At 36.6% G+C, this 16,802-nt stretch overlaps 2 protein-coding genes across 2 annotated transcripts in view; both read left to right on the top strand.

Annotated features, from left to right (window-relative positions):
* The window catches only part of LOC107709080 (glutamate decarboxylase 1-like), a 19,347-nt gene extending 11,411 nt beyond the window's left edge, over window positions 1-7,936 (top strand). The window contains exons 7-17 of the mRNA XM_016513469.1: window positions 2,123-2,235; window positions 2,449-2,564; window positions 2,982-3,061; window positions 3,186-3,240; window positions 3,486-3,602; window positions 3,753-3,817; window positions 3,914-3,992; window positions 4,797-4,946; window positions 5,555-5,662; window positions 5,765-5,854; window positions 7,392-7,936. Coding sequence (XP_016368955.1) covers window positions 2,123-2,235; window positions 2,449-2,564; window positions 2,982-3,061; window positions 3,186-3,240; window positions 3,486-3,602; window positions 3,753-3,817; window positions 3,914-3,992; window positions 4,797-4,946; window positions 5,555-5,662; window positions 5,765-5,854; window positions 7,392-7,565 — 1,147 coding nt within the window. The 3' untranslated portion in view covers window positions 7,566-7,936. The remainder of the gene's footprint in view (window positions 1-2,122; window positions 2,236-2,448; window positions 2,565-2,981; window positions 3,062-3,185; window positions 3,241-3,485; window positions 3,603-3,752; window positions 3,818-3,913; window positions 3,993-4,796; window positions 4,947-5,554; window positions 5,663-5,764; window positions 5,855-7,391) is intronic.
* A 1,840-nt stretch (window positions 7,937-9,776) lies between these two features.
* LOC107709057 (Golgi reassembly-stacking protein 2-like) lies at window positions 9,777-16,033 on the top strand. Its single transcript, XM_016513448.1, has 9 exons — window positions 9,777-9,830; window positions 10,731-10,934; window positions 11,210-11,296; window positions 12,161-12,291; window positions 12,382-12,514; window positions 12,588-12,711; window positions 12,809-12,895; window positions 13,032-13,163; window positions 15,159-16,033. The coding sequence occupies exons 1-9, from the start codon at window positions 9,777-9,779 to the stop codon at window positions 15,428-15,430; spliced, it is 1,224 nt and encodes a 407-aa protein (XP_016368934.1). The 3' UTR covers window positions 15,431-16,033.
* Window positions 16,034-16,802: the final 769 nt, after the last annotated feature.

Genomic DNA, 16,802 nt, shown 5'->3' with positions numbered 1-16,802 from the left:
CTTTCATTACATATAAATCAGGACCGTTTCTTCAAATTAACGAGACCAGGGCAACAATTTAATAAGTGCAATATGAAAACAGTGCATTCATTTCTTTATATATCAGATTTCAAATATGACATACCCAAACAGACTAAAAATGTAAAGAAATGAGCAAGAGTTCTGCAGACTTTAGTCTCACAACAAAAGATCAAAGACATCACATTTAGGTCTAAAGCAGAGTGGAATTTGATTTGTTTCAGTCAAACCTAAAACGCCAGCAAAAGATCTCAAAGAACATGCATTGCAGTGGATTTCTTTCTAAGTTGTTTCATAAAGATGTTTAACAATAGAAGACTGACACACACACACACACACACACACACACACACACACACACAGAACAACACACCCTCAAAATAGCTTCACATAAAAGACAAGAAGAGTTAAGTGTGTTTCTAGGGTGTTGCTAAGTGGTTGCTAAGGTTTTGGGGTGGTTGCTAGTAGAGCCAAATGACAAATGATTTTCAATAGTTGATGCAGATATTGATATGGCAATATAATGCTGATCAAATTTAATGCGCAATACAGTAAATACGATTTTTAAGATTTTTAAATTACACAATATTTACTCGTACACTTTTAAGTTGAAATAGACATTGTGTATAACACAGCAAAACAAAATCTTCTATCTAAACATTTGAGAAACAAAATGATGACATATTAAGTTTTGTATCAAAATTAAGAGGGTTTTTGCTTGAAATAAGAAAAATATCTGCCAATGCAAGAAAAATGAACTTAATTCAAAGAGAAAACGATTGTTTTTCTCAATCTCACCCCATCTTTTTTGTGATGGAAAATAAGACAAAAATCATTTTTGCTGTCTAATCATTGATAAGACAACTGTCACAAAAATACATAATTGATTAAATAGATAGATAGATAGATAGATAGATAGTCTCTCTAGTTCACTTGACCAACGTGTTGTGTTTATATGATTATGATTTTGTTATGCAAATGTATATCACACATAACATTTTTTATTTCATAATAGTGAATATAACGGCCCCAATATGCATTGTGCATTCAGGCAGGTATTCGATTTCCTGTTGGTTTCTCCTCCTTTGTACATGAAAATGCAATTTGTCAAATCCAACACGTGTAAGGCCTGCGCGAAAAACATTGCTCTATTTATACGACACTATATGACAGCTGGAATCATGTTTTCGCTGCATGTTATTGATGATTCCCCGTTATTTTACTGTCTCAAATCTTTGTTCCTTTTCGTGACGGAGCTGAACAACGAGTCTGCCCGGGGCTGTTCCGTGTCCTAGTTGTGTTCCATCACGCGCTCATCTTTCGTCCGTCCTTTCTGTGAATGAGATGGATTTGTGCTGAAGCGTGGTCTTATCTCGCGCGCGCAGCCGTCCCCCGTCAGGATGAACTCGGACGGACAGATAGCCATCGGAGTACTGCCTCCCTGCATTAGAACAGCCTGAAATGAGCCCTTATCTAGTCTATCACAGCCGTCTTTTGATTAGCGATATTCAAAGCAGCCGAGAGGGACAGAATGGAACAGTAGCCTGTGATGTCTGATTCTCTGAAGAAGCTGTTGCCAGATTTTGACAATTTGCAGAAGTGGAACAGAAGTATTACGAACCTCATAACCATGTCCAAATCAATTTTCAAAAAATATATAAATAAATAAAATTATATGTATTAAGTATTCGAGTATTCGAGTACGAATCGCCACTGAAATAATGTGAAATAATGTAGAAAAAAATTGGATTTATAATCATTTTAAAAAATAGCCGTCATTATTTTCGCTAAAAGTGTAATTGCTTTTAAACACTATTATCGGATTGTAGAACTATAGGTTCAAAATTTTCCCGCCTTATTTTTTTCTGTGTGGCCTACTTAAAAGATGCATTTTCGATGCTGTAAATAAAACAAATAATTGGAGTAAGTTTTACACGAAAATGCCATTTCAGGCTTTCTACTTCAAAATGTCGCCGTGTTACTTGCCGTTTCTGTTAATCAATTGTAATATTTACAAGCAATTTCTAAGTGAAAATTGTTTCTACACCATTTTTTTGTGTGTGTGTAAATGTGACTAAACATGGTCTTCCTGTGTGTTGCTCAGGTTCACATATGAAATCGCTCCTGTGTTTGTTCTGATGGAGCAACTGACCCTCAAGAAGATGAGAGAGATCATTGGCTGGCCTAATGGTGATGGCGATGGACTCTTCTCACCAGGTAAACTGATCCATAACACCCGATAGATGTAGACCTAATATTAGCTACCATTAAAAACGTGACCCAAAAGACATAATAACAATTAAAATGATTATGCATAAAATTAGGGGATTAGGAAATGATTACATATTTTCGTGTTGGATGAACTCTAGCCTAGGCCTATTCTTTAACACATTTCATTTAGCTGCTGTAATGCGATGAATCTGTTCACAGGTGGTGCCATATCAAACATGTACAGTGTGATGGTTGCGCGGTACAAGTATTTCCCTGAAGTCAAAACCAAAGGCATGTCTGCAGCACCACAACTGGTGCTTTTCACTTCTGAATATGTAAGTACCCACTGTCACTGCAGTTAAACTGAGGATTTGTCTCTCTCTAGGGGTCATATATTACACAGCCCTGCATCTTGGAAAAAAACAAACACTTCTGCTGATTTGATGCTGAGCTCAAAAATATATTTGATATGTTATATATCACATTTGATATGCATATACCAGCTTTGATGCACTTGCTAAAATAACAAAAGCAGTCAAAAGTTTTGGTTTTAATGGTTAAAATATAATTTAACTTACAATCTGAAAAGGACTGTAATATCAAGGAACTTTACAAAATAAGCTAAACAAGTTTTTTTCACAAAATCTGCAATTTTCTGTCACTGGATGTAGTAAAACACCCACAGATTTAGCAGAAAACATCTGGCTCATGTTTGCATTTTCTTTTTTCTGTTTTCTGTTTGTTTTTTGCAGAGTCATTATTCAATCAAAAAGGCAGGAGCAGTACTGGGATTTGGCAAAGAAAATGTCATTCTTCTGAAGACAGATGAGAGGTATCTTTTTTTATTTATTTATTTATTTTTTGAGCTATTAACCACTATGTTACTTTCTTTCAAAGCTCATGTTTTATTTGCTAGAGTCCCTCCCACTTGCACCTCATTGGCTGTCTTGTTTCAGGGGGCGTGTCATACCTGCTGACTTAGAGGCCAAGATCATTGATGCCAAACAGAAGGTAAGCAGATGCTCAGACTCACTGCGTCTGTGTTGCTGAGACAAACTAGTGAGAGTATTTAACCTCAGTGCCTGAAGAGTTCAGTGGATCAATACTGGAGCAGGAATTCTCAAGCTGATGGAGGATTTGACCTTTACGTACTAATTCTAAGCCTCTCTGTTAATAAAGTGGCACTCTGCTGTTAGGACACTATCTTTAGGCCATGTACTATCAACAGTGAATGTGATTTTAAATGTTTATTTCAGGGTTACGTGCCACTGTTTGTGAACGCAACGGCTGGTACCACAGTATATGGAGCATTCGATCCCATCAATGACATTGCAGACATCTGTGAGAAGTACAACCTGTGGTTACATGTGGATGTAAGCTTGACTCAAACATATACATGCATTTCCAATGAGTGCTTTCAGAATTAGCTGAAATGGTAACTAGATTAATTTAATAAATTGTCCATTGAATAAATGAATTAAACATCTTAAATCAGTCGGTCAGTGGTGTTTGTATATCGTCAGGGTGCATGGGGCGGAGGACTGTTGATGTCCAGGAAACACCGTCACAAGCTAAGCGGCATTGAGAGGTATGTAAAAATCACACGAGATGAGGCACTAAAATGACTGTATATCACAGTAATTGTGCAGTGTGACCTGAAAACCCACATGTCTGTTTGTTTCAGAGCTAACTCAGTCACATGGAACCCTCATAAGATGATGGGTGTACCATTGCAATGTTCAGCCATCCTGGTTAGAGAGAAGGTGAGACGGCAAACAGTCAAAGACAACACATAAAGACATAAACAGACAGGATTTATCACACACTAGGGTCCCATTTACATCTGGTATTAACATTTGCCTTGGAAAAGCCCATCTATATACACAACCATTCAAAAGTTTTTGGGTCAGTAAGATTTTTTAAAAGAAATTAATATTTATATTCAGCAAGGACACATTAAAGGGGTCATATGATGCGATTTCAAGTTTTCCTTTCTATAATTTTACAAAAGATTTCTATTTCAAATCAATGCTGTTCTTTTGAACTTTCTGTTCATCAAAGAATAGTGAAAAAAAACAGGACAACTGTTTTCAACATTGATAATAATCAGAAATGTTTCTTGAGCAGCAAATCAGCATATTAGAATGATTTCTGAAGGTTCACGTGACACTGAAGACTGGAGTAATGATGCTGAAAATTCAGCTTTGATCACAGCAATAAATTACATTTTACAATATATTCAAATAGAAAACATTTTTTTCAAATTGTAATAATATTTCACAATATTACTGTTTTTACTGTATTTTTGTTTTAAAAAATGCAGCCTTGGTGAGCAGAAGAGACTTCTTTCAAAAACATTAAAAAACAGACCCCAAACCTCTGAACAGTAGTGTACAGTCTACAAGTGTACAGTGTACAAGTCTAAACGAAAATCTTGGATATGCAGTTACACACCTAACTTATTTGGATAAATTTGCTGAATGAATACATGTAGACGTGAATTCAAATACATTTAGAGTTTAGTTATACAGCTACTGATCATCACAGGAGATGTGCTTCTGTTGCAGGGCATTCTGCAGGGCTGCAACTCCATGTGCGCTGGATACCTCTTTCAACCAGACAAACAGTACGATGTGAACTACGACACCGGCGACAAGGCCATCCAGTGTGGCAGACATGTAGACATCTTCAAATTCTGGCTCATGTGGAAGGCCAAGGTGGGTCACAACAGCTGCAGCTATGTCATGTCAAATCAAATTAATTTATATAGTGCTTTTCACAATACACATTGCTTCAAAAGCAGCTTCACAGAAAATCATGATGATGTATCTTAATATCTTCATACCTTATAGTTGCATTTAGCAGATTAGAGCTGGGCAATAATATAATTTATATATTGTGACCAAATAAACAATCAAGCAGGTATATATGAGTATCCTGTATGTATGCAGATTAAAAAAAAACTTTATATAAAGAGCTGGGTGATAATATAATCACATTTTGCAACAAAATAAAAAAAGTAGTAGTTGAGATTTGCTCTATACTATATGTTGCTTTATGTGAGAGTGCTGTATATATGCACAAAAAGTTGGATATAATATTTGCAATAATGGTTTACATTTTTGCAACAATATAAACAATCACACAGCCAAGATTTGCTATACAGTATATTTCTTTATACATATTACCTGAGTATACTGTACAGTATGTATGCAGGTAAAGTGGTATGTATGTACTATATCCCAATTTTAAAATAAAGACAATTATGTGGCAATTGCTGAGAAACACACATTTTTATTCTGACTGGTGAATTTGATCCGTGCAGGGCACAATTGGGTTTGAGCAGCACATTGACAGATGTCTGGAGATTTCTGAATATCTCTACAATAAAATCAAGAACCGTGAGGGATATGAAATGGTCTTTGAGGGCCAGGTTTGTATATGGCACACACATATTTACGTATAGATTGAAAGAACTGCTTACCTAATACTGAATGTAAGGACTTTTCTAATTGCTTTCTTTTGTTCTCTGCAGCCCCAGCACTCAAATGTTTGCTTCTGGTATATTCCACCAAGCTTGCGTGGCATGCCAGATGGAGACGAAAGAAGGGAGAAACTACACAGGGTACTTCATCTCATTTCAATGATCAAGAAACGAGACTAACAAGCACACAAACTAGTAGTGATCAAAATGAATCTTTTGTTTCAAATCAGTGGTTCGGAGCTTTTATCAAAGAGTCATGTGATGATGAGGCTTCATTACGTCATTACTTTTTTGAAACTTGGTTCCAAAATTCCAAGGAATCGCCGCTGTACTCTTAAAAATAAAGTTTACAAAAGTCATAGAAGAACCATTTTGGGTTCCCCAAAGAATCTTTAAACTCAAAACAAACTCAGTTCTTAAAGGAATAATTCAGCCGAAAATTTACTCACCCATATCCAAGATGTAGAATTTGTTTGTTCATCAGAACAGATTTGGAGAAATGTAGCATTCCATCACTTGCTCACCAATGGATGCTCTGCAGTGAATGGGTGCCGTCAGAATGAGAGTCCAAACAGCTGATAAAAACATCACAATTATCCACAAGTAATCCACACCACTCCAGTCCATCAGTTAACATCTTATGAAGTGAAAATCTGCATGTTTGTAAGAAACAAATCCACCATTAAGACGTTGCTTCTGGCTAAAATACCAGGCCATAATCTATAATAACGCTACCTCCAGTGAAAAAGTAATTTTGTCTGAATCAGGAGAGAATTATATGCAGCGGTTTAAAGTTAAAACAAGACGTTAATTAATGGACTGTGGTTGTGTGGATTGCATGTGGATGTTTTTTTTTAGCTGATTGGACTCTCATTCTGACGGCACCCATTCACTGCAGAGGATCCAGATGAAGAAACAAACTCATCCACATCTTGAAATTTTCAGCTAATTTTAATTTTTGGGTGAACTATTCCTTTAAAAGAACAATTTTTTCTTAGTGTGAAGAACATTTTGGATGTTAAAGGTTCTTCATGAAACCATCGATGCCAATAAAGAACCTTTATTTTTAAAAGTGTCAATGGTAGTTATTTGTGTGAAAAAGTAATTTTGTCTGAATCAGGAGAGAATTATATGCAGCGGTTTAAAGTTAAAACAAGACGTTAATTAATGGACTGTGGTTGTGTGGATTGCATGTGGATGTTTTTTTTTAGCTGATTGGACTCTCATTCTGGCGGCACCCATTCACTGCAGAGGATCCAGATGAAGAAACAAACTCATCCACATCTTGAAATTTTCAGCTAATTTTCATTTTTGGGTGAACTATTCCTTTAAAAGAACTATTTTTTCTTAGTGTGAAGAACATTTTGGATGTTAAAGGTTCTTCATGAAACCATCGATGCCAAAAAAGAACCTTTATTTTTAAAAGTGTCAATGGTATTTAGTTATTTGTAGAATACATAATAGATATCACTTTCATGAAAACATTTGCAATTGTCATCATATATACAAGTTTGGATTGTCTTTTCATTCCATTTACACCGTTTCGAGTCAGCATGTGCCGCCAGAGTTTCGAGCGCTTTGAAACAATGAATCATTTTAAGAAGAAATTAGTTCAGCTGAGCTCCGTTTCTCCCATCACTACAAACCCGTGTCATAAATTACGCCGTCTCCCCTGCAGGTGGCGCCGAAGATCAAAGCAATGATGATGGAGTGCGGCACAACCATGGTAGGATACCAGCCACAAGGAGACAAGGTCAACTTCTTCCGAATGGTTGTCTCCAATCACGCCGTCACCAAGTCCGACATCGATTTCCTCATCGATGAGCTCGAGAGGCTGGGTCACGACGTTTAAGAGCAGAGAACTGCAGCTCTGTATACTAACGAGGCTCAGGCATCTCGACAGGACAGTCGCACGGTCTACACATTCAATGGCTGTGTTTCGACATCGTATTGTGGTCCAATATGTTCTGTCCTTTTTCTCAATGTCTTTAGATCTTTAACTTACAGATCACGTAGCCTGTATAGCTACACAGTCACCTTATAACATAGTTTAAATCCATTGGGATCATGTCGGTGCTTGTGTTTGTAAATACAATATAAAGACAAGCAAAGACGCACTACCCTTTTAATGCAGCTCGAACCCCTTTCTGTGTCGTAGTGGGGTCTGTGTGTAAACCAGTGGTTGATCTGTAGTTTAGTGTTGTGTTTCCTAAACTTACCTTGTAGTAAGTAGGTCATGTAAAGTGTTTAATCAACACCTTTGTACGGTGGCCGAGAAGTGCTAAACAAATCACAATTCTGAAATTCAAACTATACCTACCTTTTCCGGTTTGTCTGATTTGTCGTTGTGTTTTCTGACTTGTAAATTTGTTTTCGGATTTGTCATTGTGTTTTCTGACTTGTTATAATGTTTTCTGAATTGTTGTTGTGCTTTCTGAATTTTTATTTTGTTTTTTAAACTTGCATTTGCGTTTGTAATTTGTTATTTTGATTTCAGAATTGTGATTTGTTTAGCACTTCTCGGCCACCGTACCTTTGTGAGGTGAAACGTTCAGTTTTCAGTTTGAAATGTACTGATATAAATCTATAAACAAAGACTTTATTTATATTGTGAGCCAGCGGTGTTTAAAAGGTATTTCTCCCATTTGTAACAGTTCTTCATTTGTATTTTAAGACAAGTTATATATAATCAAACAAGTTTAGGCTAATGTTAATGGTCCAGTAGTGTACTTGTGAGCCAAAGACAGAACTAGTGCCATACATTTTACAATATACTCAATATCCTTTGAAATAAGCAAGCATATAAATTATAGTATAAATCTATAGACATTTATATAAATATGAATATATTGTATATGTTTGTCGTTCAGGCCCTTAACTCTGTGCAATCAGTGTGTTAGTGTTATAATGTTACCGTGTGCATCTTTGACTGAATGTTATAAGCAATCCTATCAATTATCTGAAGGTAGTTAGTTACCAGATGTATATTACTGATTATTGATAGTCAACTCAGGCGATTATAGCATCATATTTAAAAAAAGAGAGAAGAAATAACTAAAGAAAACAATAAAGCAAAAAGCACAAACTTAGAAGGAAGGCTGGAAATGTCCTCAGGACGCTGGAAGATTGTGTTCATATTCATATTTATTACAAGTTTATTGATATGCAGTATTTAGATTCAGCTGTTGTCTTTGGAACATGTGAAAGATGACTGTTTATTCCATTCATTCATATTTGTTCAAAGTGTTTTTGACAAATGCACAATTATCTTTTTCCTCTATTGCTGTAAATTGTTGACTGTATGTGAATGTGAGGAGGGAGATCTGGTCTCCTCAGTAAGGCTGGCACTTTAAAATGCAATCACATTATATGTAAACTGTTATAAACACGTGTACACGGCACAATAAAAGCTATTAAAGTATAAGAATGTTCTGTTAGTCGTCTTTCTAAAATGTCAAATCTTGCACATTTATTTTAAAGCATATAATAAACTTGCACTTCACACTGAGTTTGATTGTGTTTTCTTTTATTTCATTCTCATTTTTAACCAGCTGATCTTAGGCACTAGAATGTATGTCATAATAATGACTACATTTATTCAAATATATTTCAAAATATACACAAAAAAAGGCTAAAAATATATTTGCTAAAATATATTTCAAAATATAAATTTTCTACCAAAATATTTTTTCCAAGTATATTTTTAAAATCCATATTTGCATTTAGCCTAGCTTCACTATTTACAACATATATTTAGCATATATTCATATATTTTGGCGATACACAATAGAACTTATAAACCCTTTTAAATAGCTAATTAAATCTGGTTTATATATGAAAAATGCTATCAAAATGCCCTCACAAAAAATACTGTGGCAAAAATACTTAAAAACAAATAATGGTGTATGTTGACAATACCTTTGCATTTTGATACAGAAAATAACCATAACACCGTATTCTTATGCCATGGAATTACCGGAGGCGGTTCGGAGGGCTATCACGTTCTCAGAGTGAGTGTGTTTTTAGAGATGCTTCCGCTCTCTTGGTCTCTCCCTTTTCACTCATGCGGTGCATCGCGAGTCGCTTGCGGCGCAGAGTTCAAATCGAGGCCGAGGATGTCAGTGCGGCCTGTTAACCGTGGCTAAATGCTAATGTGGCTAAATGAAAATCTCTGCTTTTAAATGTAAAGATAATGCATGGGAGTTTTCCAGCCTTTGACATGCAAAGACTGATACCTTTTGAAACGCTTTTTCTGCAGCAGTTTATTTCTACTATCGCCAACTTGTCAACAAGTCTACTTTACGTGAATGCATTAGCAACGGCAATGAGGCCGAAACTATCTCATCCAGTGCAAGAAGACTTTTGAATTCTTTTTTCGCTATTCTCCTGTATTCCTGTTATTATTGTAAAATCCCAATAAGCAAATTAAGCAAAAATAATAATAATAATAATATTTTATTTATCCGTTATACTAAAGAGACCTTTTTGACGGATATAGTTTTTTGTTTTTTGTTTTTTGCAATTGAGGTGTTCAGTTTTATTTTGATTTTAGAAAATAAACGTGATTGCTGTTCTCACAAATCAACTCCTTGTTTTTCCACTGGCGTGTCTCTTTGACTACTGCATCTTTAAGCCTATATTTAGTATAAGTAAAATACTTAAGTACTGTTAAAATCAGATACTCTAAGACTTTTACTCACTCTAAGGTACCTGTACTTTTACTCAAGTATGGTTTTCAGGTACTCTTTACACCTCTGGTTAAATACATTATAAATGAAAATCTGACATTATCTAATGCTTTAGAGACTCTAAACAGTAAAACTGACAGTTCTGACTCTAACATCTGATTGGATGAACCTCATTTGAAGCCATTGTAAAAACTGATAAATGTACACCTGGACCACACATAGTTTGAAAAAATTTTTATATATATATATATATATATGCTGTAGACCATGTGTGACAGTAGAAATGTGTCAACCATAAATGTTGTTTTTGCTTTAATTTTTTTCCCAAGAACAAGGATAATGACACGTTGAAAGACGTACTGAAGGCTAGTGTTGAAAAACCGGTGAAGATGCAGGTGTACAGCAGCAAAACCCTGGAGCTGCGGGAAGCCACCGTTACTCCTAGCAATATGTGGGGCGGTCAGGGTCTTCTGGGGGTCAGCATCCGCTTTTGCAGCTTTGAGGGAGCCAATGAGAACGTCTGGCATGTTTTGGTGAGTAAATGAAAGAGTGATGAATGCAGTCAGAGAAAGCTGCAGGCATGAGTTATTTACACTGTGTATTTTGTAAGGGTGGAGTGGCTTTTGATGAAAATAACATGTTTGCTTTGACCTCATTTTGATGAACAACTTTTGGTTAATTAGTCATAATTCAGCAAGGTGTTCAACAAGGGCGTGCTCTTGTAAAGCAGACCGGTCGGTCGAGCTGTAAGATGGAATGCAAGTCTCACTCACTTTTTTTTTTCATGCATAATTTGCCTGTTTTGTAGGAAGTGGAGCCAAATTCTCCAGCAGCATTAGCAGGTTTAAGACCACACACGGATTACATCATCGGAGCAGACACAGTCATGAACGAAGTACATTTCTCTCACACACATCTCCAACTCTTTTCAGACTTCTTGATCATTGTGTACAGATGTATGGAATTGTAACAACTGCACTCTAGAATTCTAGTGCATGTAGTTTTTTGGTTTTGGATAAATCGTCAGAATGAAAGAATGTCACTCTTTGCAGCTCAAATATAGATTAAAATGATGGTTTGCAAACAAATGCTGGTTCTTCAGACTCCCTAGAAAAGAGGTAAAATGACCAAAAATTGTTGTGGTTGTTATCCATTAATAAGATAAGGAGACTAATTTTTAGCAATGCATTTGTATATTTGTTAGAAATGTTTATATTTTTCAATATTACTTTACAAAATCTTCTTTAAAAAAATAAATAAGAAAAGAAAGAAAGTAACTAAGCTGTGAATTCTACAGCTATAACATGACGGCATACAATGCAAACTGATTGCTTTGTAGTTTTCCACACACTACTGCTGTTTTCAAGACCGTATTGTTATTGTTAACTAAAACTTAAAGTCAAAAAAAAAAAGTCTAAGCACATAAAAAATATTTAAAGCTAAAATTAAAATGAAATCTCAAAACATTTTTAAAAATGCTGATTAAAAATATTAATAAATACTATAATAGTATATAAATAATACTAAAATAATAAGTTATCTATGCTAGCCAGCTAGATTACATTATTTTGATGACAAATCAGCATAATTCGCAACAACAATGAAAATCACAAACATCACTGAAAAGCAAATGATTGAATCATTATGTAAATATTTTAGTGGCACAGCAGCACTAACCTGAAAAGGCAAATGACTGCTTCATCAACTGGCCCAAAACACTCTGATTTTCCATTTTGTGTGTATTATGTTCTTTCTCCAGTCAGAGGACTTATTCTCATTGATAGAAACCCATGAGGGCAAAGGCCTGAAACTCTACGTCTACAACACCGACACGGACAACTGCAGAGAAGTGGTCATCACGCCCAACGGTGCCTGGGGTGGAGAGGGCAGGTGTGTGTGTGTGTGTGTGAAACTCTCTCGCTTTCTCTGCTTCCTGTCTCTGTGCGCATGTCCGACATGATTATTCTTCTTCGTTCACAGTCTTGGCTGTGGTATTGGCTACGGTTACCTGCACAGAATCCCTACTCGACCTTTCGAAGAGGGGAAGAAAATCAGCTTCCCCGGACACACCCCCAGTGAGCCCGCCAGCCCGCTGAAGGACGGCTTCACAGAGGTTAGCATGCGTTTCACATGGTGTATTCTGATAGATTTGGTCAGACGTTTGACTTCCGTGATGTTTTGTTTAGGTTCAGCTGTCTGCAGTAACTCCGCCCCCTGTGTCGCAGCCTGTTCCCATAGGGCTTGAGGACAGTCTGTCTGGCCTGTCACTCCGCTCTGCCCCGCCCTCAATACCCAGTGAGCTCCACACAGGTGAACGATTTCTACTTTTATTTTGTACTTCATATATGATATAATTAATGCAATTTAATATAAGTGCAAAATCCTAAATTGTTGTTATTTCTGACAGGTGTTCCTACAGTCCCCCTGCTGCCCACTCAGGTGACCCCGGGGCTGGGTCCTCTTCCCATTGTCAACCCCTCCACCACCGTACCAGGTAAAGAACATGTGCCCTTCTGTGTTTTTTGTTAAATGAATGAAAACTGGAAGAGAAGTATCTTGCCACAGCAGGTATTCAATTGATTCAGTATCAATTTCTTGAGGCTAAATGATTTTGATTTTTGTGCCTTCAGGATTGATGTCCTTACCGCCTGGCCTCCCTCCCCTGCCAAACCTGCCTAACCTCCCTAACCTTAATCTACCATTACCGCACCTTAGTGCTGTATCTTTAGCTGGAATCAGTGGGTTTCCTCCCACTACAGCAGGTACACACAACAAAACTCTTATAGCTTATTCCGACCACTTAGACCGGGAACGTGGAGGGCCTTAAAGGCACAATATGTAAGATTTTTTTAGTAAAATATCCAAAAACCACTAGAACAGTGTTATATATTTAGCTGACTTGTGTACTTACATTATCCCAAATGTTTCGAAGAATGTTTAAATCCAGAGAAATAAGCAATTTTAACTAGTGACACGGACCGTGTCCATAGTGTCATTGTGTCGCTTGCCAATGACGTCATAACCCCTAGATTTCCGGTTTTGTTTTGTAGAAAACATGGAAACACCAAAGACGCTTTAATATGTTGTGCGTTTTATTAGACCGGTGGCGACCGCACAAAGTAGCATTATAACGGCACTTTCAAACGTATCTAGTATGATAAAACAGCGCTGCTTTACCCCACATACGCACGACCGGAAGGAGCGGAAGCGGTCGACTGTGGCATAATAAAAGCTCCGCTGCTTTCGAGCCGTATGTCACGCTCGTTCAGCGGCCTCGTTTTGCTTCAACGGCTTTCAGCCTCACCCTGCTTCATTCTACTACGTTAATAAATCATTAGCTCATCCATGAACATGATTTCTGCCCGAGTCCCGTCGGATTGCATCGGCTGTGGGGATGAAGACCACAACTCCCATGATTCCACACTCAGTCACAGCGTCATCAAACTACACCTTTGCCTCTGTTTATTTTGAATACGCGCCCTCTAGCAGCGAAAATTACATATTGTGCCTTTAAGTCTTAAATTCAGTTTGATCAAATTTCAGCTCATAAAAAGTATTAAATATCTTAATTGGTGTAACAGAAGTCCTAACTGTAATTTTAAGAGGTCTTAAATTTGGGGACTGAAAAGCAGTGATCGTGGTGTGATATTTATTGAAGTTCAAAAGAAAATGATTTAAGTACATTAACGTAAGCGCTGCACATTCAAAAGCAAAACGCGGCGCTGATGCGTGTTCTCCAAGCTTGCGGTTTCAGAGCCGTTCGCAATCATTACCATGCATTTATGCCAAGCGATTGCTTATGATTGACTGTTAATTATGAGAATGTTTGCTTAATGGTGTTTATATTATGTTGTAGATGGTTGTAAGACCGCACTCTTTATCTCCCTCATCTTTTTGAAGCAACTGGAAGTACTAAAGCATAAACATTTCAAAATAAGATGCATTTCGAGCTTGTTTATAATATAAAAGTCCTGCAATTGTGCATCTTTTTTTCAGGTTACACAATAAACTATCTGGCATTTAATTCAAAAACTTAACAAAATCTTAAATCATAAACATTTTAATTGCTTGAAATAAAATAAACGTACACAAGTCAGTAAAATATATAACACTGTTCTAGTGGTTTTTGGATATTTTAATAAAAAAAATCTTACATAATGTGCCTTTAACTGAAATATAATAAATATAACTTCTTCTTTTTTTTTTCAGATAGTTGCCAAGGCAACATTTCTCATATTTTAAAGTTAAAGTACTAAAATAACTAAAACTTAAAAACTATGCAGACATAATTAGGGAACAAAAAAAAGTAAGAAATGACAAAAAGCACACTATAAAAAATTATTAAAATTAACAATAAAAAAAAATGAAAATATAAAATTTAAAATATTAATAATATTGATTCAACATTAAGTTGGCACATAAACCAATGTCATTACATATTAAATAAAACATCTCTTGAGTATTTTAAACTTGCAGTTCCTATTTTGCTAATAAGCAGTATTAAGTCCTTAGTTGATTGTGTGCTATGGCCTGTTTAATCAAGTAAAAGAATTTGAGATGCATGATTTATTTTGAGATCTGTTCTGAATGGACATATTGTATCAATTGTATTTGTGCAGGTCCTAAAAAAAGATCTTAAGTCTTAAATTTGGTTTTAAAAATCCGGCAGAAACCCTGTGTAAAGTGACCAGCCACAGTGAACAACCCGTTTCTGTGACTGAATTTCTGCTGAATATTGATTTGATCTCTCTCTGCAGGTTTGCCTCCTCTCCCTCCTCTGAACCTGCCCGGCATCTCTCCTCTGCCCATGCACACCATTCTCCCTTCCACACTTCCCAGCATGCCCGGGGTCACGCTGCCATCTTCCCTGGCACCATCTGACCACATCCTGCCCGTCTCCTTAGCGACCAAGCAAACTTCAATGCTCAAACTGGATGCCACGCCCACCCCTGCGGTCAAAGACACGCCCTCAGAGATGCCTGTTGCCACGGAGACCCTCCTACAGCAGACAGCCCCAGAGTCCTCATAATGGTCAGAGCAGGGCCGGAGGGCGTCCCTCTGTATGTCTCTATTGTATTTATTCAGTACAAAAAGATTCCAGTGTGCAAACACACACACAGAGATAAACGCGGTTCTGAGAGACGCCAGCATCTGAGAGTAATGAGCGTGTGGATGGACGTCTAATATTAAAAAATACATTTAAAAAAGAGATGACTGTATGTCTGGTTTGCGCTCTCTTCAGAATCTGTTCCGTCTCGTGCTTTTTCTTCCTGTATATCCTGTAATCAACTTTCAAATGTTAGTATAGCATTCCCTATAATTACCCAATTGCTATGTGATTTTACAATGTAACGTCTGACTTTTTTTTCTTTCTTTCTTTCTTTGCACCGTTTGTTTCGAATGCTTTGATTTGCTCAAACTCCTCCTCTCAGACTGGGCTCTGGGCCTGTTTCTCTCTCTCACGTGTGCACACACACACACACACTCTCTGTACATTAGCTCTGCCGTCATGATGAACAGAAACAGTTATAAATGTGCTGCAGGGCTGAATATGCGCTTGTGCAGTTTGAAGATTGTCCAGGAATCTCGTATTCAAACATACACAAGCAATAAACTACCCAGTTTTACACTAGGACTGTCTGTCTTTTTAATCTAATGTAGTAATTCATGAGTTGAGTATATATTTTATATATCATTTTGCAATTCCTTGCTTTTAACAGTCAAGCGATAAGGGGTTTTCAATAGTCACTGTTCATATTTAGACAGCAGGTTGGCTAAGGATGTTTGTGGGCGTACAGTTAGAAGGTCACACAATAAACCCATCAGGATGATCAGGAGGCCGATGTAAAGCAGAAATCTTTGACCACTGACTGCCACAACGGACATAACAGAATCAAGTATTCTAGAAAGCAGTATAATATATAGATAAGCAAAATGTAATAGCTAATAAAATTTAAAATTGCTGAATTTTAAAAGTGCTGTTTTACACAATCAACTTGATGCTTAAAAAAAAAAAATGGCTGCAACAAGGCTGTTAGGATATTTTGAAAATTAAATCTGGCAGAACGGGTAATGAAAATGCCAACTATTGGCCAGTAAATCGGCTGGGTCAATGTCACAGTTCTGTGATTAATCTCAGCCTTTCGGACTCAAAGGCTAAGATATTTCTATATAAGGTAATTCTTTATAAAACGTCATTTACAGCAACTTATAAGAGTTTCAATATATAATAATAAAAACATTAAAATTCTATACTTCTGTATCTTTCAAAAATGGAATGTTCTTCAGAGTTCACTTATTATGAATTTACATTGTTTCCAGTCGTTCAGGATTATTGGTTAAGGTTTTAAAATAGTTTTTTATTCACAAATGGTGATTTTTTTTTTCAAGTTATGTAAAGC

This window comes from Sinocyclocheilus rhinocerous, unplaced genomic scaffold (genome assembly GCF_001515625.1).
Source record: "Sinocyclocheilus rhinocerous isolate Xijiao unplaced genomic scaffold, SAMN03320098_v1.1 scaffold835, whole genome shotgun sequence".
Taxonomy (NCBI): Eukaryota; Metazoa; Chordata; class Actinopteri; order Cypriniformes; family Cyprinidae; genus Sinocyclocheilus; species Sinocyclocheilus rhinocerous.
The sequence above is the reverse complement of the archived record's forward strand: the minus strand, read 5'-3'. Positions and strand labels throughout refer to the sequence as shown.

Bases quoted from the DNA above. Each gene is read 5' to 3' on its own strand.
- LOC107709057 (XM_016513448.1), top strand. From the start codon at position 9,777: ATGCGGTGCATCGCGAGTCGCTTGCGGCGCAGAGTTCAAATCGAGGCC. The intron at 12,292-12,381 runs GTGTGTGTGTGT...CTTCGTTCACAG, and splicing joins GCCTGGGGTGGAGAGGGCAG to TCTTGGCTGTGGTATTGGCT. The intron at 13,164-15,158 runs GTACACACAACA...CTCTCTCTGCAG, and splicing joins GTTTCCTCCCACTACAGCAG to GTTTGCCTCCTCTCCCTCCT.